This window comes from Peromyscus maniculatus, chromosome 9 (assembly GCF_049852395.1).
Source record: "Peromyscus maniculatus bairdii isolate BWxNUB_F1_BW_parent chromosome 9, HU_Pman_BW_mat_3.1, whole genome shotgun sequence".
NCBI classification, from domain to species: domain Eukaryota; kingdom Metazoa; phylum Chordata; class Mammalia; order Rodentia; family Cricetidae; genus Peromyscus; species Peromyscus maniculatus.
The window spans coordinates 58,772,407-58,797,144 of record NC_134860.1 but is presented as its reverse complement, the minus strand read 5'-3'; the positions used below and the strand labels follow the sequence as shown (position 1 = coordinate 58,797,144).

The following is a 24,738-nucleotide window of genomic DNA, read 5'->3' as shown; positions in this document are numbered from 1 at the left end:
GGGCCCTTGCATTCCCATATAGTGTCGTAACAGTGATAGACATTCTTGGCAGCTACAGCAGCTCCTCCCCTGAAGTTGCCAGCTGCCCAAGTCCCCACCTAAAATGTTCAGCTTTTGACCCCACTTGGGCACAAACCCAGCTTGTGGTGAACATGTCATCATCCCTCTCCTTCAGGCTATATAAGCTCCCTGCTTCAGTTTGGGGGTGTGACTTCTCTAGCCCTGATCTCTGGGGCTGGAGGACTCACTGGGAGTTGATTTGCTCAAATAAACCTGCTCTTTTACTTTTTCAATTTGGCTTGATCTGGCTAACTGCATCAGTGGAGAAACCTATTAAGAATGATCTTAACCATCAGTGTAACCTAGCTGGCAATCACATATCAGATCTCAACTTCTAAGAGCTCTCTGTTCTTTCTGGAGCTCCCCTATAGTTCATGTGCCTCCATAGAAACAGGCCACAATGGGTACTACCTATTGTTAGCTTAAAAGGACCTAGAACCACCAAAAGACAAGCCTCCAGCATATTTGTTTTTTTTTTTTAATGGAATCACTACTAATTCAATTTTTAAAAACCATTAAAAGCACCAAATTTTAACATCTAAGTCAATTTGGGTGTGTGTAGGGGAAACACTATCAAGAACTCTCCAAAACAAAACAATGATGTTCATTCCTCCACATGTCAAAATTGAAGGTCTACTAAAAACCAAAACTAAACCCCAAAACCCCACACAGAGAAAAAAGATAATAAAATCACATTCTAGGGGGTTGGTGCATTTCCTAGTCTTTGCTGTGTGACTTCAAAAATTAACACTGTCATTCTTTAAAATATATATTTTCCCACTGGCCTTTTTTTTTTAAAATAAAAAATACACACACACACAGACACACACGAAGGAATTCACAATTGGTTACTCATTTGATGGCATACACGGCACATGGAGGAGGTCGGGAAGGTGACTTGCAGCACATATCTTCAGGGGATGCTCATCTTGAAAGCATAGCTTTCTTCCAAACAGTATAAAAATCTCACAGTTCCAACTATGAAGGGACACAGACAATCTTTGAGATGTCTACAGGACAGTGCTGGCACCTCAGCTGTTCTTCACTGAGCAGCGGGGCTCTGTTGACACAGTTCCCCTGTGTGAAGCGTTTCGCCTCCTGTTTCAGGACTTTCATTGACAGGCCAAGAATCAGTTTGTGAAACTCCCACTCAGGACAGCTACCAAATCATTAACCATACAACCAAACTCTCTTCCTCCTCTGGTATACCTCTTCAGTACTGGAGTGCAGTCTTCTATGAGAACCCGACAGCAGTCTCCTTTAAGTCTAAGGCATTTCCCCACCCATATTCTTCACATACATTTCTTACATCCATCGGGCACTGGATCGATCGGTCTCTACCACAGGGGCCATCTTTAGTTTCACTTTGACTATTTCACATAACATGCCACACCCTAACCCAACAGCCACCTCTGCCTCTCAGAATCAGCACATCCCAGTCAGTGTAATCTTTTTACCACTGCTTATGATGGCCCAAAAGACCAAATCATCTGCCAAATGAACACCTCTGTAGGGGCAGCTCCAGCCTACCACAGGGGACAGCTAGTATGGTCTGCTCTGTCCCCAAGGGGAGGACTGAGGAATGGGACTTCTGCATGGCTCAGCTCCCAACAACTCCCGACTTCCCTCCTTTTATGCCCAAGAGGCCCCTGGGCCCTGGTTTCCCATGGTTCTGATTATAGCCCAAATATCTTTGTTAACACCATCACTTAAAAGATGTGGCATCTTACTTCTTGGAGAAGGGGGTCTAAGAGGTAAAGAAGCTGATTAACACTGAGCTTGCAGGGGTTTGTCATCGAAAGACTGAGATAAGTCTCCTCTGGCCCCTGGAGTGTCCAGTCATGGGAGGACATGCCCATATTCAGAGGCCGTCAGACACCGCCTCATGCAGATCTGGAAGCTGTCAAGGCTATTAGCTTCTCTAACAGTACCGTCTCCACTTTGTAACTTCTTTGGTCTTGTTGAAAAGGTCTAAAACTGGTAAAGTGGGCAATGACTGAGGTGAAAAAGCACACTGGGAAAAGGGGAGACTGGTAATGCAGAATGTGGTGGTTTGAAAGACAATGGTCCCCAAAGGGAGTGGCACCATTAGGAGGTGTGGTCTTGTTGGAGGAAGTGTGTCACTATGGGGGAGGACTTTGAGGTCTCTTTTTTCTCAAGTTTCACTCAATGTGATAGTCAGGTGACTTCCTGTTGCCTCTGAGTCCAGATGTAGCAGTCTCAGCTCCAGCACCACATCTGCCTGCCTGCTGCCATGCTCCCCCTCCTGGTGATAATGGATTGAACCTCTGAAACTGTAAGCGAGCCACTTCAATTAAATGTTTTTATTTATGTGAGTTGCCATGGTCGTGGTGTCTCTTCACAGCAATAGAAAACCCTAAGACAAGGAATAAACCAAGAGGAAAGGGACTGCAGCAGGGGCAGTTGGGAGGGTCTGGATAAGGTACTGATGGTCCATCAGGGGGTATTAATCTTTCATAGAGCATGTCCAAGCTTCCATAAAGAAAGTTGCCCAACCATTATGGAGACAAAAAAAATCAACCAGACATCTTACAGTGTGCCTATTTCCTCTAGGATGGTGGACTATACCTTAGTTTGGGAGGGGCAGTATGACCCTACCCTGATTCCTTCAATTACTGGGGAGTGCAGCAACTCTGTTTAGCTTTATGAGCTCAAAGCCATTAGTCCCCCAAAGATCAAGCTCCCTACTTTCATCAGTCCTCCAAGAAACAAGAGGGGCTGGCTGGGCGACGTGGCTATGCTAACCACAGGCAGAGGTCCTCTCCTTCCAGGAGGCTGCTTGGAGGGCTGGATTTGTCAGTCATCCAACTAGAGTCCTCCATCGTGATTTTCGGCCAGTTATCTCGATCTTGGGTCGGTCTTCAAATCCTAGTTGAGCCCCCATAGGTGTGGAAATTGTGGGATGAGGGATGATTGGGGTACCAATGTTTGTTCTGTGGGGTGAACACAGAACTGTGTGTAGGCAACACCAAAGCACCGAGAATGTGAATGACAGCCTCAGAGAACCAGGAGGGCTCAGGGGGACATTTTATAGGACCCCAGGGCCCTCCTTTTTCCTCGGTTCCTTCCCTTCCCTCTGACTGGTCCTCCCAGTATCCTCACTTGGGCAGGCTTTCTTCCCATGGTTAGTTAGCAGCTCTAACAGCCCTCTTAAAGCGGCCTAGCCTTGTCTTCCACAATCTGCCTCAACTCCCCAGACTAGTCCATGTTTCCAGTAAAAGTAACGCTGATGAAGACACAGGACTTGGCACCCCAGTGACACCATAGAGCCTGTTACAGCACCTCTTCATATGGCCCTGCAGCTGACAGCAGCTTGATGAATCCCGGGACATTTCCCAGAACAGAGCTGGCATCTGTGAGTGCAAGTCTACAAGGATCAGATCTGTACTCAAATCAGATAAGGAGAACAAACAGGGTGGGATTTGGCTCCACCCCTGCCAGGCATTGGCACTGGAGCCCATTCCATCACCAACACCACCCAACCCATCCTCCTGCTTTGATTACTCCTGGCAGGCTCTAAACAGGCTCCCAGGTGCTTCCTAGGAGGCTCAGACAGGACACTGCCACATCATCCTAGCTATGAGGAAGCTGGCCTCCGAGAGCCAAGCTCTTCCTTTCCCATTAATCCAGATCTGGACGTGCACTTGTAGGCAGGTGAGAAGGGTAGCTAGCACCTTCCTGCAGAGGCTCAGGACAGCAAGTACCAAGGACACCTTTTTGTCTGATGAGCTTGTAGGAAGCTTCTAGAGTCTGAGTGCAGGGAATGTGCCTCAGGTTGGGGACTCTCCTTTCTGCTGTCACCGGCCACTCAGTGAGAAGCTGGAAGAGGTATTCCCAGACAGCATTTTAGAGTGAAGAGCTACACTTAGCTGCTTGACTTTAATGGTGGGGAAAACACTTGACGTCCATGAAACGATTTCTTTCCTCACATTTGTAACATGCAGCAGTCACTGGGCACCCACAGAGAGCTGTGGGTTCTGGGGAATGACCGTCAAGGTTCGAACCGTTTCCTATGTGCTCACTGCTTGACCTTCATATACCTCACTAATGGTCTCTTCCAAGTCAAGGCTGCAAAGCCCGAGTTCAAGTCCTCCCAGTTCTGAGCCCACTGGTTGGCACCTGAACACTAGGAAGGACTGCATGTCAGTGCCAACACCTAGTACGGCTTCTTGGTTGCTGCAGCGGACTGTCCAAGGATAGGTCTCCAGAAAGGGTAGTCTTCCTTTAAAAAGCAGGCGGGATCTTTTTGAGAACTCTTCAAATTGTCCTAACTTGCAACAGTTTAGCTTTCTGCAGAGTTCCTAGTGCACTCAATTAGAGATCAACAGAAAGGCAGCAGTCTGGACACAGCCACCAAGCTGGGAACCCTTGGTACTCTATAATTAGAACTTCTGTGGTTCACAAATAGACTACAAAAATGCTCAAAACTCTGCCAAGCAGGTGAGACACCGTGTAATTCAAACACATTCTTTATTCCAAGTTCCCTCAATTTAAGGCTTGTCAGAAAATATTTCCTCAGTGAACTGAAGTTGGATGGAGCTTTTGGAGTTGTGGGATCTGGTGACACTCTTATCCACATGAGCCATGCTTCTGCTATTGAGAATCCATGAAGAAAGTTTCAAAGTCCAGATTCAAGTCAGAAACGAGGGCATCCACCAAGTCATCAATGGAGGGGCACTTCTGCAGCATGCCTGTAACCAGAGCAACAAGTGTCACGTGAGCACTCGGAGACACCAGGGGCAGGGCAAATCCCTGACACCGTGCCTTGAAAACCAGAGGCTGCTCTACAGCCTCACACGAGAGGACATTACCTAAAAAGTCACAGGCAGCATGTGACCTGCAGCTGTTCATGACTTTAAAGCATTTTAGTCTTTAAGCAACATCTGCCTTAGAGACTTTAGGCCTAAATGCATTTCCCAAGAAATTCTGTTTCTGTAGATACCAGTGTCCACTTGGAATGATGATGTTACCAGATAGAATTTTTGAGTTACTGTTGACCAGGGTAATTTAGAATTTCAGTCAGTTTGATTATTGGTGGGGTTTTAAGTACACCCTATACACTTCAAACCCAATGAGATGTCAGTTCCTTTGCGGAAATCTTGCATCTGAGTCCCTCCAGATTTCTCTCAACACCAGAAGGGAAGACGACTCAGATCTGCAGAAACTCCGATGGTCTCAAGAGCCCACCCCAAGTGAAAGCTGCCTCATCCAGAAGACAGCTAATGCAGTCTGTTATGTGAAGTTTAAAAAGGGTCTCGTGAAAACTGAGTGGTATAGCTGCCTAAGCAACAGGGAATAGGGCATGAGAGAATGTTCTAGAATGATGGTTTTGTTCTCTATCTGGATAATAATTCAAGTTACATTTGTGTGCGCGAGTTAATTGAATAGAACAATGGAGATGGCTAAAAAATTTTACCATTATCTAATACCAAATGGTCAGCCTTGAAAACATACATACAAGTAACATTATACAAATGGAACAGGTTATATTTAGAAATATATATATGTAACAACAATGAAAAAAGATGCCATGAATTGAAAACAGAGCAAGGAGAGATATATGGGAGGGTTTGGAAGGAGGAAATGATGTAATTATAATCTCAAAAAATTAACACAAATAATTAAAAATTACCAATAAAAAAGAACACTTAGTTCAAACTTGTGCCTTTTAGGGGAGAGGCACAATAGTGGGAACCTACAAAAGTGTCTGTTGTCCACTGGCTTGTCTAGGTGTGTAGGGTGAGGCTGGAAGAGCCTTAGGGGGACAACCTGAGGCTCTGAACCAGTGGCAGAGGACCAGAAGAAGAACCCAACTGGGTACAGGAGGAGCAAGACTGCATGGACAACCACAGGCCAATGTGAGTAGCAGAGAAGAGTCGCGTGCCGATGGCTGGGCTGCAGTCATCAGTGAGAAGACCTAGGAAGGCAGGGATGGTTCAGATCTACAGACAGAATGGAGTCACTCTACCATGCACTGGACACGGGGTGAGACGCAGTAAGTAAAACCAGCTCCCAATATGCGGAATCTGCTAACTGGGCTGCTGTGGCTGAGAATGAGCTACAGATGAGAGTGTTTTTATTCTCTTTCACATTCAGATTTAAACAGCTCCATCTTGAGAAAACCCGGACAGAAAATGACACTGTGGTGCCTTTATTTATACAGCTGAAATTCAAAGCTCCATGTTCTTCTTCAGGAAAAACACCCGCATGGATGAAAGTGGCGCTACCCTGGTTGTTCAGCTATGCTGCCAGTGCAGGGTCCTGGGTCTCCAATGGCCACTCCAGCGGCAGGGTCTGTCTGTCCCGTACCTTCCAGATGCAGCTGGTGCTGTAGGTAGATTCCTGACTGGAGAGCAGGGCACATGACTTCCCTGGGTACCAGCTTTCTTGATGCAAAGCCCATTTGTAGGAAATCTTTAAACATGGCTTTCTATCAATTATACATTTTAATATCTGAAACATTTCTATGATTACATAACTGCTTATTTATAATTAAATGGCTGTAATGGTCAGAGGGTAAAAACGTTTATTCAGAGCCAACCTAACAGGTAAGTATGACCATCCTGTGTCTTTGAAGTGGTTCATTTCAACTCAACAATCTGCCAGCATAAATGTGACCTGGTCTCATCCTCGGAACAGAGATACCATCCTGTGCCAACTGCCTATCCTACACCATTCCTGCATCTCAAACAGTGACTGTGGCAACAAGAGAGAAATACAAACAGCTTGGGTTTTCCTCAAAAATTTTTGTGAAGTTTGATGATTTTGTTTGTAATGCGATTGTTAAAGATGAAAGTGTATGAAGAACTTGGGACTTGAAGGATCAGAAAAAGTAGCTGCTGGGCACACAACAGATCCAATCAAAGGATCATATCCACCCCTGAAGTGTTTTACAAGTATCAACATGAACTGACTCTACAGAGAACTAAAGACAAACCCAAGGTTTCAGACAGTTCCACATATAAGAAAAACGAAAGTTGGCCCTCATAGCTATCTGTCCTGGTTAGTTTTTAGTCAACTCAACATAAGCTAGAGTCACCTGGGAAGAGGGAACTTCAACTGGAACATGCCACCACCAGAGTGTCCTGTAGGTCAGTCTGTGGGGGCACTGTCTTGATTAATGATAGGTGTGGGAAAGCCCAGACCACCGTGAGCAGTGCCACCCTGAGAGCTGTAAGAAAGCTGGATGAACGTGAGCCAGAGGAGCAAGTCAGTTCCGTTCTTCCGTGGTCTCTGCTTCAGTTCCTGCCTGGAGTTCCTGCCCTGACTTCCCTCCATGAAGGACTTCAAGCTAAGGGAGAAATAAACTTCCTTCCCTATGTTGTTTTGGTTGGTGTTTCATCACAGCAATAGAAAGCAAACTGAAACAGTGTCTATTTACCTACCTAAAAACCTCTAGGAACACTTGTGTTTGAAAAAAAAAATTGTCAAAAATGTTCCCTTTGTCTTTCAGTCTTAATGTGGAAAGGGCGACAGTAGTCTGTAGTTTCTGGAGACCCGGGGCTGGGCAGTGCCGACAGCACAGTTCTCTGTGGAAATCACCATGGGGGACATGGATGCAAACAAATGAGGACCGTGTTCACAACTGAAAAGAGAAAATGACAATGGCAAGAAAAGAAAGTCCGACTGTGTTCAGGAAACCAGGACACCACCGAGTCTCAAGTACTTGACCATCTTCAGGGTCATGCAATATCCAACGAGCCAGTAAGTAAGAATGTTTCAATTAATTTTTTTTCATTTCACCTGAGAGGCAAATTGGCCAACAAAAGACAGCATAAGCCAGAACACCTGCGTCTTTGCTGGTCTACTTCTAGTACCTTGTTTAACAACCTTGAAACACAGGGCAATGACCCTGGGCCTAACGAAATAAATTATGCTATCAAATGGATTCCAGAACTGACGGTTGAAGCAGCAGGTTTCCATGTTCCACTCTCTACGTGACTGCTGACACTGGACTATAAAGAGTGGAGGCAGAGATGGCTCACAGGGGTAGATGGGCTTGCTAGGGAACAGCCATTCAAATGGAGAGGGTACTGAGTGCCAGGCATGATGTTAAGGGCAATAACCTCCTGGCACACTCTCTCTCTCTCTTTAATGTATTTTATTTTTAATGTTTTTAGTTGAAATAGAATTGCATCATTTCTCCCCCCCTTTCCTCCCTCCAGTTCCCCCCAGTCACCATCCCTCACACCCCTCCCATGTGCGCCCCTCCACTCTCAAGTTGTTAGCCTCTTTTTCTTTGATTATATTTGTTATACACATACATGTGTATCTGTATGCACAAGTACATATTAACAGAACCTCCTGAGTCTGCTGTTGTGTGTCTATGGTTTCAAGGCTGACCACCTACCAGAGACAGACCTTTCAACTAGAGGAGAAGCCATCCAGTTCACATGGTTTCTGTTGGTTTTCTTGAACCCTAGGAGTTTGAATTCAGAACTCATGCTCTTTAGGTACTAGGACACAGTTTTCAGGTTCTCTGATTCTGTGAGACAATATCCATCCTAAAATGGCCATGTTTAGATGATCAGCATCCTTGATGTGATATATATGTGGAGAAACCCTGGATGTTTCCAGTTTCTTGATGTTGCACATGACCCTACGTACAACAAACGCACTGTTCCCAGGCAGAACACCCACGAGGTTTTGGCAGCACGCTGCTGCTCTAGAGGACACTAGGAGCAGTCTACTGTGACTACCTCCAAGGAGACAGAGACAGAACAAACTGGTTTGTGTTGGCAGGGCAGCAGGCTGGTGATGGCCACAATGGAACACTCAGGAGACTAGGATGGACAGTCCACGATCCAAGGCCTCATCCCATCAGGGCACATGCTGAATGCTTGTTTGTGGCTGGGACTGTCTTATACATAGGGGGGTAAAGCACCTACTAATTTGGAGCCTCTGGGTATTTTCTGGGTAGCCTCACGTATCTGTGACAAGTCCTTGCAATAGAAGCCTTATTGGGGGAATGCTACTTAAACATGCACACCAAGAAGAGTCCTTATTCGCTCCAGGATGAGGTATATAGCGTATGTGCAAGCACACGCATGTGCTGTGACTGTACAATACAGTACATATGCGATCTAGCCAGACCTTTAAGACATCAACACAGTGGCGCCTGCAGTCTTTAGTCCCTTGAATGCCCTTCTGGGTACACAGCTAATGCTTCTATTTGCAAACATGGCTGAAAGCAGCTGCCTGGCAGCTGGCATGTGTACGCTTCTGAACCAGTCAGCCCTGCAGAGGCAGAATCTTGCTCTGGCTCCTTTACTAAGTGCCTGGGGTGAAATGGTTTGTGTATGGGTTAGGGAACGCAGGGGATTACCGGCAATTAAAAACATTAGAATTCATTTAAGCCTTGAAAGAGAAGTTAAAGAGTTACATCTCCCCTTTGAATCTAGTTCATAGATTGTTCAACACCAAACAAAGATGTCCAATAAATTCAGTGCAGAAGTTTAGTGGAAGACAAAGGAAGATCAATGAAGAAACTATAGAGAGAGCCTTTGTAAGGGGTTTTCCATCCACTGTTGATTCATTTTTGATATTTATGCCAGAGAATCCAATGTGAACTACAGACTAACAAAGAAATCCCCTACTATAAGGAAGATGTTAAGTCCAGTGACTCTGTCTTATAGGAATAGTGACTTTTAAGAGGTGAGAACAACCTTACTGGTGTCACTCTGGGAACATGTTAGAAATGTAACATTACTTTTTGTTTTTGTAGTCCTGGATAAGTTGAATCCAGGGCCCTTGCATACCAGGCAAGGGATCTCCCATGAGCTACATGCCTAGCTCAAGAAACACAAATGCTTGGTCCTGGGCCCCCAGACCCTGCATCAAAACTAGTGTCCTGGGATCTGCATCTTGCTCCAGTGGACAGAGACCAGAGGACATTAAACCTGAAAATGAGAGGCAGCTGTCCTCAACTGGAGGCTGCCCTTGAAAATGGCTAGGCACGAAAGATGTACACCCATTTAAACCATGAAAGAACTTCCCAAGAATAACAGGAAACAATCACAATCAGAAAAACAAAAAACAAAAAACCAGAATTGTTTGGGACATCAAATGCCAAGTTCCCAGAGCAAGGACAAGGTAGCTGAAAATGCACCTAAAATGGCCAAATGGATTTCTATGAAAATGCCTAAAAATGTGTGCAGGAGTTGGGCAGGCCAGGTCAGAGGGCTCTGGGGAAGGGCTGAACCGTGTTTTTGTTTAGGAAAACAAAGCAGCAGGAGACAGAGCAATGAGCAGGAGCAGGCTGGAGAGCAGTGCTCGGGTGACTTGGGCATGAAAGCTCAGAAACCCTTCTTGCATGGTTCTTTCCTTGTCCACGGGCTTGTTCTGTGTATGTGAGCACTACAAGCACACCTCAGTCCAGGAGCCCGAGTCACCACCCCATGGGAAGGCCTCACTGGTGGGTACACACACTGGGGTCTGGGGAGTGCCATGAGTATTCATGAGTGATGCTCAGTAGAGTGGATGGCTGCTGCATAGGAGTCAGAGTCTCCAGAATTGGGTTTTCTCTGCCCAAACACTAAGTTCATGTACCCTCCCTACCCTTTGGGCTTCCAGAAGGAGCCTGAGCTGAGAAAGGGACTGAGGATGCCTGCAGCTAAGCTGTCCGGGTTGTCCTCGGGCATCTTTGAGAACACTCCAGGGCCCCCACTGCTCACGCCCAGGCCCATCTGCATGTCTCCACTCGCTCTATAGCTTCTTCTGCACAGTTCAACAACACCTGTCTTTCTTTAGGAAGTCAGGAGTTGCCTCTGTCACAAATATTGCCAGCTAATACAAAGTCAGTTCACAAGCTATTTACAAGAGTTGATGAGGCCTAAGGGGCTTGGAGAGTTTCGGGGTAACTGGTGAGCATGGTCTGCATGCAGAAGACAATTTTTACTCAGATGGTGCTGCTTTTCTGTGAGGAGGAAGGTCCAGGTGACAGGTGAGCAAGTTCTGAAGGCTAATCTCTGTTCTCTACCCTCACCTGTGAAGAACCGGTTCTTCGCTTATCAAGTCAGGCGAGAACATTTCTGTTGTGGGCTTTGTGGGTGCAGGAGTAGTTTGTGGGGTGGATGTGCATTCCGGGAGACAGAAGGCCCTGGAGCTCTGATGGTCTGATAACATCAGGAGAGCCAGTGTTCAGAGGCCAAGACAGCGGGACAAACAGCCCGTTGGATCTTTACAATAGCTGCCAAAACACTTCCACCTCAGCTGATTAAATCCCAAAGGACCAGTTCCCACTTATCTATCACTTACTTAGGGACAATCTGGTGAACTGATAGGAGCCTCCAGCTCCAAAAGGAAATGAGCTGTCAGGCCAGCAGGCCAGTTAGGAAGGAAAATCAACCCAGGAACTACCATCTAACTAGGAGCTGCTGGGCAAGCTTGGGTGTGGGGCTGAATGGGACATTACCTGGTTTCACATGGCATTTTGTAACTTAAGATGACAGCCTATTTTTCTTCTTCTATGTGGGCATTTTCTTTTGAAGCACATGAAAGAGGAGCAGGGAGAAAAAAAAAATACATTCTTCCTTTTCTAAGTATACTTTGGAGGTCTCTAACAAAGCAATGTCTTCCAACATTAGAGCGAGCTTCTGGTAAGTGGTTAGCCTTGGCTGATCAACTGGATAAGGGCTTTGGGCCAGGCACCTAATGTCCCTAAGCCTCGGTTCTGCCAGAAGCAACCAAGGAAAAGCAAAAACGCCAGAGTTTAATAGCCTTGACGTTTAGGAAACTGGCTTAAGGTCACCTCTTTTGCTAGACTGTCACACAGATTAAGGTTACGTTTAATGCAGGAAAATGCTTACTAACTGTAACAGTAACCCTCAGCCTCAGGGGTCTGAAAACCTACCTCCCAGTTCAAGAGTTGACGGATGAGGCTGCTCATTATTTTTGCACAAGCTGAATTTCAGGACACGGCTCTATGATTAAGTATTTAGGTTATTACCCCAAAACTTATAATCACAAGGTAATTATCCAGTTCATGAATCATTGCTTATTTTACTTTTTTCTGCTTCTTGCTGTCTGCTCAAAAAAAAAAAAAAAAAAAAAAAAAAAAAAAAAAACTGAGATAGCTAACCACTTAATAAAGTAAACAAAGTAACAAAAAGATGTTACTAAAGTCACCCCAATTGATGACCTGATATAGCTATAATAAGAGATTTCTTAAGAACATATCACTGGGGTGATGAGAAAATTCTAGAAATGGACACTGGGGACATCACACAATCTTGTAAATGCAAACGCTTCTGACCAGTAAGCTGAAATGGTTAAAATGCTGGGTTTGGGGCTGGAAAAATCCTCCGGTGGTACAGGTGTGAGGATACAAGTTCAGGTCTTCAGAGTCCACAGAAAAGCCTGGGACAGAGACAGATGGGTCCCTGGAGCTCACTGGCCGGAATCCAGCCTTTCTGAATTGCGGAATTTCAGGTTTAGTGAGAGACCCTGTCTCAAAAAATGAGATGGACAGTGACAGATGGAGACACCTAATATTGATCTCTGGCCACTGCTCATGTGTGCACCACCCCACAAACACACACAGCCGATTTTCTATTATTTTACTCGACCACAGTTCAAACACTGCAGCACGAGGTTCATCGGATGAAATGCTAACCCAACATTACAGTAGAACAGATTACCTTAAAAAGACTAAGGAACTCAGGAGGAGGTCTCAACAGCCATCCTCAATACCATGACTAATTCTAAAAATCCTCTGTAATGGTTAATGGCTATTTTTTTATGCCAAAATAATTATATGTGCCAAACTCGGTTCAGACCCATTGGGAACTTCAGCTACAAAGGCTGCCTGACGCCTGAGAGCTGTTTAGTGACTTTTATGAGATTGGAATTCCCATTCCAAGTCTGTCTCTCCCAAGCCTGGGGCAAGTGTGTGGCTCACCTTCCCCTCTTTGAAGTTCTTGCTTGCTATAAGGCGGTGGCTACCCACACCTTTGGCTGAAGGTGGATCCCCACTATCTACCATCAGCTCCTGAGGAAATCAGACCATCACCAGCATGTAAACTGCCAGCAAGTCAGGTTCCTCTCTTCCTTTGAACTGAAGAGCTGGCCTGCTCCCTAAGCGGCATTAGCATCTGTCGCTGTTCAAACAGGCTGCATCTCCGTGGGGTTAGGGCTGTGTTCATCTCTCAAAGGAAGCAGGGCCGGCAAGCACAACCCCACACGTGCTGTGAGCACACTAGTCAGGTCTCATTTCATCATCAGATATAATAATTCTACTCACAATTACACTTCTGGGTTACAAAACATTTTGCCTTTTGAAGCTCAATGTCTTCCCCAGGCCAACATGCCCACACATTAAATAAAGACACACCCTCTTAAAAAACTCAGCACCCGGAACAAAAGTGAGGCCTCAGCCTTGAGAACGCAGGTGCTCTCTTTCATTTTTTTTTTCCTTCCACAAAGCTCTCAGCTATTTCTGAGGCTCTGCTGGGTGAAGAACTGAATAAGCAAAAAAGAAGGATTCTATTGACTTGGCTGTTACGCTGGGCTGCCATCTACCTCTATTACCGAAACGGAGCCATAACCCGTGTTCCCAGCTCTAGATCTGGTGTCATGACACGTGTCTTCACTTACTCTTGGGTAAATGCTGTTCAAGAAAAGGAGGGTCCCACCACTGAGCATGCTTCAAGAACCACATCCTGCATTCATACTTGGCAGATCTGAATTTCCTGGAAGGCCATTTCCCTGTAGGTAAAGTGAGAGCGGTGTGTCCTTCTAACTGGTGGACCACTTTGCAGACTGGTCTCGGAGAGCTCAACAGCATCTTTTTCAGTGTCAGTGTATTTCTGATGAGGCAATTCAGTCACCAAAAATTACAAAGGAACAAGGGGAAAATACAGTGGGACATGCAAGCAACTACTTCCAAAGCAAGGACTGCCTGGGATAACTTGAAAAAAGACACTGAAGGAATTACCAGCCCACGCAAGATGAGTCAGTGCTCCAGTCAAATCCAAGTTCTGTCCTTGCTACCAGGTGACCTCAGGCAAATGAGTTACTAAGCAGCCCGGACTGCTCTAAGGATTAAAGAATATATGCAATGCACACAACACTCGGCACGTCAGAGACCCTGAACACGGCTTTCAGCTGTAGTTAGTGCTACTGTTCTCATCACCTTTGCTCCTTTTCTAACTCTCTCCTGCACATTAGACTCTAAAAACAAAGTCAGACTATTAGCTAAGAGCCAACAGAAAGCATTAATGCTTGAAAATCAGTATATAAGGGTATTTATTATTTTAACGGAAACCTCACGTTAGTGTGAAATGTGTGCATGATGTCAATTTTACAACCTAAATTCATTATTATTAAGGTTGTACTACACCCAGAAAAGTTTCCTTTAAGATACTTGAAAAACTCATACACTAGAAGATAGTTTGTAATGATTGCTGGAGGACATTTTCCTTTTCCAATGCTCTGTGGCAATATTCCCAACAGGAAGCAAATGCTAGCTTCAAATTGTTTTAAGAGTCATTTTCTTTTTAATTATGCTTATGTGTGTGTGCACATGCGTTCAGGTGCCTAAGGAGGTCAGAGGTGTTAGGTTCCCTGAGCTGGAGTTACAGGCAGGTGTGAGCCACCTGCCACGAGTGCTGGGAACCTAACTTAGGTTCTCTGCAAGAGCAGTATTCACTCCCAACTGCTGAGCCAGCTCTCCAGATGCCAAGTTCAATTCTTCAGCTACCATCTGCTCTAAGTGCTGAGTACTTTGTTGTAGGCGAGTGTTCCAAGTGTTCTCTTGGTGCATCCCCAGCATCAGTCCACTCAGAAGCTCAAGGCCTCAAGAGTACTGGGCAAGAAAACCGGGACTCCAATCAGAGCGCCTGGCAAATGACACCTGCTCTTCTAATGTTACTGTCCATAATGTAGAGTCACAACCTCATACTAAGAATGACATCTGGGAAGTGGGCACAGTGGTGAACACCTTTAATCCCAGTACTCAGGGGACAGAGGTAGGCAGATTGAGAGAGAGAGAGAGAGAGAGAGAGAGAGAGAGAGAGAGAGAGAGAGAGAGAGAGAGAGAGCCTGTCTCAAATCCCACCTCCCAAAACAATACCATCTGGGGGCTAGAGAGATGCCCCAGGTGGTAAAATGCTTGCCACAAAAGCATGAAGACCCAAGTGTAATCCCCAATAGGGGCATGGGCTTGTAACCCCAGCCCGGGACAGATGGGCACAAGAGGATCCCTGGGCTTGACAGCCAGCCACTTTAGCTGGTTTGTGAAAAGCCCTGACTGTCTCCAAAAATAAGGTGGGGACATGATGAGGGAAGACAGTTGACAATGACCTCTGCAAGCCCCCTCCCATGCACACCCTCACACACTTTTACATTCACGAACATGCATACATACACAGAGAACATCACATATGCATTCTATTGTTAATGCTTTATGATGGTCCCACTAAGAAATCACAGCATTGAAATATATTATCTACATGCTACTTTGAAAATGTACATGCATCTAACCTGTTTTAAACAATGTGTTTACTATTATTGTATGTGTGGTGTGTGCACTATGGCACACATGTAGAGGTCAGAGGATGACTGTGTGAAGTTGGTTCTTTCCTTCCATCTTTATGTGGGTTAAGGGTATTGAACTCAGGTCACCAGGTCTACATGGCAAGTCCTTTACCCACTTGAACCATCTAACCAATCTTACTTATCCTTATATATGAGAGAGAATTTCAGTATGTAGTCTAGGCTGGCCTTGAATCTGCAATATTTTGTCTTAGCCTCTTAAGTGCTGGGATTATAGATGTATACTATAATGTCTTGCACTTTACAGAGGACATAATAAAAATATAGAACCATTGGTATACTTTTCTGGTTGAGTCTGCTTGCCAGAAGCTATATTATTGGGGGTATCTCAGTTTTGAAATAAGCTAAACCCCAGACACTTTTCTGAAATGTTACAATAGAAGGGCTTGGGCAAATGCATACAACAAGTAACAGCTTCTATAATTCAGAAGAAACTACCAAAAGAAGCACCATCAAAAACAGGAAGTGACAAGCAGGCCGAAGAAGACAGGGAGGGATAAGGGTGGAGCTTCAGGAAGGCAGCAGAGGGGTGCTCAGTCAGCCAGTGCTGGGACCACTCCACACCTCAAGGTGAACTCAGTGCCCTGAAGAACTAGGACAGCAATCAGACCTCATCACACCTATTCCGTGACCTATGCAGTAGGATAAGTACCCAGGATGCTGTACACAGTACACTCTGATTACATCATCAGCCTTCCTGTGGAGAGAGCCTGCTTCCCAAGAGTTGCTGCAAACACAGCCCAGGAGGTCTGAAGTCACTTGGGCAGGAGCTTCCGGGGCCCTAGGTTAGTATGAGGTGCTCAACTGTGCTTCAGGAAGCTGAGAGCAGCAGCAGCAGCAATAGCGACCTGTGAGGCTGTGTCTTCACTGTCTCTTCTCCAGGGCTACTTTATAATCAGTCCTGTCCCACTCTGTGGGCCCAGGCACTGCGTGAAAGCACAGACAACAGTTTACAGAGCATTTACAGGTGAGGAAGTTCAAATTCTAGCTGGGCAAAATGGCACATTCATGTAGTCCCATGTGCTTGGAGGGTGAGGCAGGAAGATATCTTGGGCCCACAAGTTCAGAAGCAGCCAGGGAAACATTTTGAGATCCAAGTTCAAAAGAAATGAAGTTAAAATTCTGCCTATTTAAAAGTTACTTTCCCAGGGAATTTTCCTAGTCTTTCCTAGCAAAACAGATGTCAACTGGGTCTATAGTGCAGGCCACTGACATGCTTGCCAGGAAGTGCAAGGCCCCAGGTTCAATTCTCAGCAATGAAGTGAATAAAATTGGCTAACTCCAGTCACTTGACCATTAAAGATCGAGAGGGAGCTACATATACTGGCTCACACCTGCAGTCCCAACCCTGAGAAGCTGAGGAAAGAGACTACAGAATGAAACCCTGTCTCAAAAATGAACAGCTGCTCTTGGTCCTGACTCAGGGTCCCTTAGTTACTCCTGGCGATCTCTTTCAGGCTTTCCAAATTCTGCCCATCTCCACTCCGCTGTGATTCCACCAAGGCACAGAACCTCTACTACAGCTGCTACACCAGGCTGTGACTCAGGCAGGAGACCTCATCCTCCTTCTTGTCCTTCACTTCAGTGTCTCCGTCCCTAACCCATGGGCTGGCCTCAGCCTGCTGGCCCTCCTCCCAGCCTACCTCCATTCTCCTGGGACTTAGGCTCTTAGTGCAAACCCAGGGTTCCCTAGCTCTTTCCTGCTGCTTCTCTCAGCCTTGCCTTCCAGCACATCTCCATCTAGTCACATTTCTTTGTGACTCCTCTCAATGGTCTGCTCTCTACCAGGGACCCCACACCTGCCACGCTTGGCTGGTACCCAGGGACCCTACATCACCACACTTGGCTAGGACTCAGCAACAGCAACCAAAGGATAGAACTCCCACCCAACAAAAGTAAGACTGGCTATTACACCAAGAATCACTTCAAACATCCTAACTCCAGATGCTTAGACCCCAGCACAAATGTCACAAATATGAACAACCAAGACAATAGTCTCCTCCAGAAGGCAAAAATACTATTGTGTTGGGCAGTCAAAAGCAATTTACCTGAAACACAAGACAAGAACTTCAAAACAGCAATTATGAATATGTTCAGGGACCTTAAAGAAAATATGAATAAAGGCTTTCTTTAATGAAGACTGAAAACAAAAACAACTGAATGGAATAATAAAAACACTCCAAGACACGAAAGCAGAATTTAACAAAACAATAAAATCACTAAAGAAAACCCAAGCTGAAATGAAAATGTAAAGGAAAAACTCAGCATGCCACACAAAAGCCTCAGAGGCAAGCCTCACCAACATAGTAGAAGGAATGGAAGAGAAATGTCAGGCGTTGGAGACAAGGTAGAGAACTGAACACCCCAGTCAAAGAAAAATTCAAACTTAAAAAACATCCAATCACAAAATATCCAGAAAACCTGGGACACTATGAAAAGATCAAAGCTACAAATAACAGGAATAGAGGAAGGAGAAGAAACTCAGGTCAAATGCATGGAAAATATTTTATTAACAAAATCATAGAAGACAATTTCTCCAATCTAAAGAAGGAGAAGCCTATCAAGCTACAAGCAGCATAGAGAACACCAAATAGACAGGACCAAAAAAGAAACCCCCGTCTATGACACATAATAATCAAATCACTAAACATACAGGACAAAGAAAAAGCTGCAAGGTAAAAAACCAAGTAACATATAAAGTCAGGCCCATTCAAATAACACCCAACTTGCCAATGGAGCAGTGATTCTCAACCTGGGGGTCGCAACCCCATTGGGGAGTCAATTGGCCCTTTCAGGGGTAGCCTAAGACCATTAGAAAAACAGATATTTACATTATGATTCATAACAGTAGCAAAATTACAGTTATAAAGTAGCGACAGCAATAATTTTAAGGTTGGGAGTCACCATAACATGAGGAACTGTATCAAAGGGTCACAGCAGTAGGGAGGTTGAGAACCACTGCAAGGGAGACTCTGAAAGCCAGAAGGGCCTGGACAGATGTTCCACAAACTTCAAGGAACCACAGATAAGCCAGGTTACTTTACCCAGTATAACTATTGACTGACATTGTGATTCAATAGACAGAGAAAGAAAAACATTCCACAATAAAACCAAATTTAGGCAATTTCTATCTACCAATCCAGATCTACAGAAGGCACTAGACGGAAAACTTCAGTCTGAAGAAAAGATTAGCTGTATTCAAGAAGACACAAGGAATAAACACCCCTAGGACAGTTGGTCAAAAGAAAAAAAAAAAGGAAGGGGGCTGCCATACAGGAACAAAATAACAGAAATCAATAAATACTGCTCATTGGTACATATTAATATTAATGGTCTCAATTACCCAGCAAAAAGACACAGACTAACAGTTTCGATTAGAAAACAGGATCCGTCCTTCTGCTGTATCTAAGAAACACACCTAGTCATCAAAGACAGACATCACAGGGTAAAAGGATGGAAAAGGTATTCTAAGCAAATGGACCCAAGAAGCAAGTATGTATAGCTATTCTAATAGCTGACACAATAGATTTCAAGCCAAAACTAATAGAAGAGATAAGAAAGGAAACTACATACTCATAAAGGAAAAATCCACCAAGAAGATAATCTAATTCTAAACACTTATGCACTAAACACATGGGCACCCAAGTTCCTAAAAGAAACACTACTATAGCTAAAATCATAGATTGACTTTCACACACTGGTAGTGGGTGACTTCAATTCTCCACTGTCACCAACAGACAGGCCATCCAGACAAAAACAAAACAGAGAAATGCTGAAGTTCAACAATGTCATAAATCTAATGGACCTATCAAATACCTACAGACTATTTCACTCAAACACTAAAGTATATAAAGAAAGTATATTTACTTTCTTCTCAGTGGCCCAAAGAACCTTTTCCAAAACTGACCACATATTAGGATGCAAAGCAATTATCAACAAATTATTTTTTAAAAAAGAACAGAAACAACACACTGCATCCTATTAGAATGGCCTTGATCAATAAAACACAGGACAGCACATGCTAGGCAGATGTAAAGAAAGGGAAACATTTATTGTTGATGGGAGTGCAAACTGGTATAGTCCCTATGGAATTCAGTGTGGAAGTTCCTCAAAAATTTGAAAATTGGTCTACCACCAAATCCAGCTATGCTACTTTTGGGCATATAACCAAAAGAATCTATACCCTACCATAGAGATACTGGCTCACCATTGTTCATTGCTGCTCTATTCATAACAGCTAGAAATTGGAAGCAGCCTAGATATCCATCAACTGATAAATGGATACTAAAAATATGGCACATTTACACAATGGAATATTATTCAGTTGTTAAGATAAATGCAATTATGGAATTTGCAGATAAATAGAAACAATCATCCTGAGCAAGGTAACCTAGACCCAAAACAGACAAATATTGCATGTTTTGTCATATATGTGGATGTCAGCTTTTATGCTTTGGATATGTGTTTGATAATCTTAATAACCATGGCAGTTAGGTACCTATTAAGGGACCAGAGGGTAGGGGAAGATCTTCCAAGGAAGGGGAAATAAAGTACAGTGTTATAAAGAAATAAAGGGGAAACTAGAATAGGAAGATTAAATGGGAAGAGGGATGGGAAATCAGGGTAAAAGGGAATGTGGGGAGGGACAATGGACACGAAAGGCCTTTCGAAAAGCCAAACAGACACCAACTACTGTAGAAGCTTCCTAAAAATATAGACATATGTACAAGAAATTTAAGTGAAATCACCATACAAAGGGGAAGACAATGCCCCAACTACACATCTTATGCTACCAACTAAGGCTTCCAGTGCCAGGAACAGTTATATTTTGTTGAGTCATTGGCCAAAGGGGTCCCACAGACTCCCCACCTAAATATTGTAGGTCACTGTCAAGGCTATTGATTATTCTGTATAACATGGTGGTAGGCCTTTCCTGAAGACAGCTTCTTTATGTCATCAACCATGGAGAAATTGAGCTGGTGACAAATCAGAAGCTTCACCCCTACTGACTAGCGTTCATGATGCCAGAAGGTACTTTTTACACTACGGGAGGGAAAAAGTAGTACCAACATCATCCAGCTACCAACTCTGTGACCTACAACAGAGATCTGACTGCCCGATACACTGGTGCAATAGTGGCGTAGATGTTACAGGAGTAACCAACCACTTCCTGATTAGATTTAAGGTCCACTTCATGAGATAGAACCCATTCCTGATACTGCTAAGATTGGCTAAGAACCTGAGAATAGATAGGTCATGGGCCTAGGGGAAAATCTAATACTATTCTGCTAAAAGAACATAGCAATAAAATAAAGTAGATTAGAGAATCACTCAAGCCTTATCAGAGAAGCTACTTCTTGCAATAGATGGTAATTAACAAAGAGACTCACAACTGGTCAATGTGTAGAGAGTGAGAGACTTTGGAACACTCAGTCCTAAATGTCTTCATCAAACCCCTCCCCTCAAGACTCAGGATCTATGTGGAAGAGGAGAAAGAAAGATTGTAAAAGCCAGAGGTAATGGATGATTACAAGGAAAACAGTGTCTTTCAGATACTACAGGACTGACATACATGTGAACTCACAGGGACTGTGACAGTATACAAACAAAAGCCTATACGGGTTCAAACTGGACAAAAACCTCATCACGTAAAAGGGGAAGTGGACACAAAGTCCTACCCCTACTCAAGAATCTATTTGTAATGGATATCTGATGGGAAGAGAAGATCGGTTTTCTCTAGTGGAGTGTCACTGGGTATATCAGGCACACTCCAGTGCAGACCCCATGCTCAGGAACAGCTGACCAATACAAAGCCGAATCCATAATGTTTGTGTACTTCTTGCCTCATTTTATTTTTGTCTTACTGATAAAAAAAAACTTTTTGTCTGTTTTGATTTTCTTTATTTTTGTGTGTGACAAAGAGAGAACATGAAGTTGGGTGGATAGGAAGGGAGGTAGGATCTGGGAGGAGAAAGAATATGATCAAAATCTATTATATAAAATAAAATAAAATAAATCAACCAACCAATCAGCCAACCAATCAGCCAACCAATCAACCAACCTCTCTGTTTAGCTGCTTTTTTGCTGCTGCTAATAAAACAATAACCAAAAGCAACCTGGGGAGTAAAGGGTTTATTTCAGCTTGCAGATTACATTTCATCACTGAAGAAAGATGTGGTAAAAACTCCAGGTAGGAATGCAAAAACAGGAACCAAAAGCGGGGACAATGGGGCAATGTACTTACTGGTTCGATCCTCATGGCTTGCTCAGCTTGCTTTCTTATCCAACTCAGACTTGTGCTGTTCAGGTGTGGCACTGTCCACAGTGGGCTGGACCCTCCCACATCAATTATCAGTCAAGAAAATGCCCCATATACACACCCACAGCCCAGGCCAATGGCAGTAATTCTCAATTGAGGTTCCCTCTTCCCAGGTGACTCCAGTTAGCAAGTTGACAAAAAAATAACCAGCATTCCTCACCACAAACCCCCAGACCCACTACAACAAAACCAAAAAAAGTATCAAGAAGGGGGAAAGTCAAGGGTAGTAGAGGCTCTGGCTAATGGTAGAGAGGTGGCTTTTTTTTTTTTTTTTTTTGTCAAGAGATCAGCACACTGCAGGGCTTTTCTTGCCCTACCCTGTCAAAGCACAAAGCACCCAACAGTTTCTGTGGTGGTAACACAGGTGCTCACTCCCAGCGTGCGTCATCTGGTTGTCCAGTCAGCACAGAACACAAAGAGGGTTGACCCAAGAAGTTGATTAAGCATTAAAACGCCAGTACACATAGGCACCACTTACTCCTGGTGCTCCAGCAGCAAGGATTTAGAGAATAAGAAGCCCAGACCCCAAACAGTCACTCTTTCTGTGAGGGCCTTTCACTTAAAGGAGCCACGTGTTTTCCTTTTTCGTGTATCTGAATCTTTGAAATATCGACTCTATTTTAACTTTCCAACTTTCCGTCTCAAGTCCTATGAGTTCAAGTTCACTTTCTTCTTTCTAAAGTAAGGACAGCATACATGAGCAGCTATTTGAATGGTGGGTGTGTTTGGTCCTTATCCCATGCCACCAGCCCAAAGCAGGCTGCAGGCCCCAAGCTGGGGAGGGAGACTTACAAGAGCTAGTGTCCTCAGACTGTCACCCTCCTGTGCTGCTTCCCCCGGTTGTCCAATCATCACACGGAGCAAGGGTGGCTCCATGAGGGGTCAGGCAGGGCTGAGACCCAGGACTCCCTCTAGAGCAGTACGCACTAGCTGCCACATTTTTGAAATTCACCATAGGGGATCAAGGTGGACTCTTGTTTAGAGTTTTCACTGAATTCTTGAAAGTGACACAGTTGAACCAACACTGGACTGCTGCTCCAGCCTCAGGCTCCTGGGGTGGGGGATGAGAAGTGAGTGTTCCTGGAACCAACACCAAAGGGAACCAGGAGGCAAGGAGGAGCTGCAGACCACAGGCTTCGGGACAACTCAAGCCACACTAGGCCTGTGCTTGCAGTTGGCCTGGTGTCAGTGAAGCTCTGCGAGGGAACTTCCATTACTAACACGTACAGACTATTCCATGCTGCTTAAATCAAGCAGCAGGACTTCTCTGAGCTCCTATGGCATTTTCTACAAATACTTTAATGTTCGTTTCTTTAATAGTTCCACTAAGTTACTAGGATGACTTGGTGGTCTTCCATTAAAAGAATATAAATGTAAAGACTGATCTATTTTACTATGCCTATGGAGCACTGGCTATGTACAACGGAGTAACTATATGTGGCATTCAGAGATCTACAAAGGAAAGAACACACAGCATCTTCAAGAGCCAAATGGCAGCATCTATTTAAGGACTTCACTTTTGATAAAAGTGATCAAAAAGGACAGAATACAGGAAAGGGGCACCAGGGATCCTGACATGGTGTGTGGACTGAAGGGGCTGAGCAGGCGGAAGGAGGTGAAGGCCAGGCTGGTGCCTAACAGAGGAAGGCAGAGAACAGGTGAACCTGAGCACAGAGACTGCTCCCAGCTGACCCAGGCAGCGAGTTCCGGCAGCCTCTTACGTACCCGGGAAAGGCTGTTTGGACCAACCACAGACATGTGTTTGGACCAAAGTCAGTGTTGCCTCTTAGCACCAACCATCATCATCCTTCTTCTCTTAGCCATTCAGGGAAGAGCGTCCCCTCTGGCCTGGCTGGACATGGCGGCAGGGTAAACCAGGATTACAAAAGAGCTAGTACAACCCTTCAAAACAGCCCTGCTGGGGCTGTGCTCTTCCGCAGTCTTCTCAAGGTGTCCACGGACTGTCCACGGCTGTCGCTGTCTGCCTGACAGTTCTTCTACTATAGGCAGAAAGGCAGCAGAGGAGAGGCCAACATTTGTTACTCAGAGAGTCAAACTGCCCAATCCCCGACACGTTTTTCTTGTTTACAGAAAACTAACACTTTCAATACAAACGAAAGAACTTTTCATTAACACTAGCATTGACTTTGAACACACGTTAACACCTTAATAGTGCTCAGTGGATCGGGGAGAGCTGGTGCCCACGCATGGGTGTCAGTTTCCACGGCTCAGTTTGCGGTTGCTTAGCCCCTTGCACTTAGGCAGGACAATGGCAGGAGTGGGGGTGGAGAGCTCTTTACTACAAGGGACAGAAAACAGAAAAGCCAGGGTCTGTGCTAGCCTCCCAAAGAGCGAGCCACTCCCTGTGGTCTGCTTCCTCCAGCTCCCCGAACAGCACCACCAACCAGAGACCTAGCATGCAAACAGGAGCTGTGAGGACATTTCATAGTCAAACCTTAAAGTCACACATTCAACAAATCTCCACTGGAAGACACAGAGCCTTATGAATAAGGCTGTAGATATGACCAGGAACGTGATGCCAGTTCAGAACTCAGAGAACTCAGACCTTACTGAGGGCAGAGACCAAAATAAACCAATGTGGTGAACTAAGACATATTAACATGAAGTGAGAGGTAAACAGGGTAAGGTGGTTCAGAGCTAGGAGAGGCCTCTCTCACTACAGAGAAAGGCAGAACCTATGCAAACTTCTGAACAACCTACCACGAGTCATCAGGATGACTTACTTCCAGCATTAGTCGTGCTTGACATGATAGAATTTTTAAAAA

General features: G+C 44.7%; 1 protein-coding gene and 1 pseudogene across 2 annotated transcripts in view; both read right to left on the bottom strand.

Annotated features, from left to right (window-relative positions):
- Positions 1-530: 530 nt before the first annotated feature.
- On the bottom strand, positions 531-2,965 carry LOC121832434 (spermine synthase pseudogene; annotated as a pseudogene).
- A 1,569-nt stretch (positions 2,966-4,534) lies between these two features.
- Mipep (mitochondrial intermediate peptidase) overlaps positions 4,535-24,738 on the bottom strand; it is a 148,049-nt gene continuing 127,845 nt past the window's right edge. The window contains exon 19 of one of the 2 annotated variants that reach the window (XM_006986327.4): positions 4,535-4,772. In XM_006986327.4, coding sequence (XP_006986389.2) covers positions 4,675-4,772 — 98 coding nt within the window. In that variant the 3' untranslated portion in view covers positions 4,535-4,674. Of the gene's footprint in view, positions 4,773-5,789; positions 7,667-24,738 lie in introns of those variants that run through there. The other variant, XM_076545140.1, reaches the window with a different exon arrangement.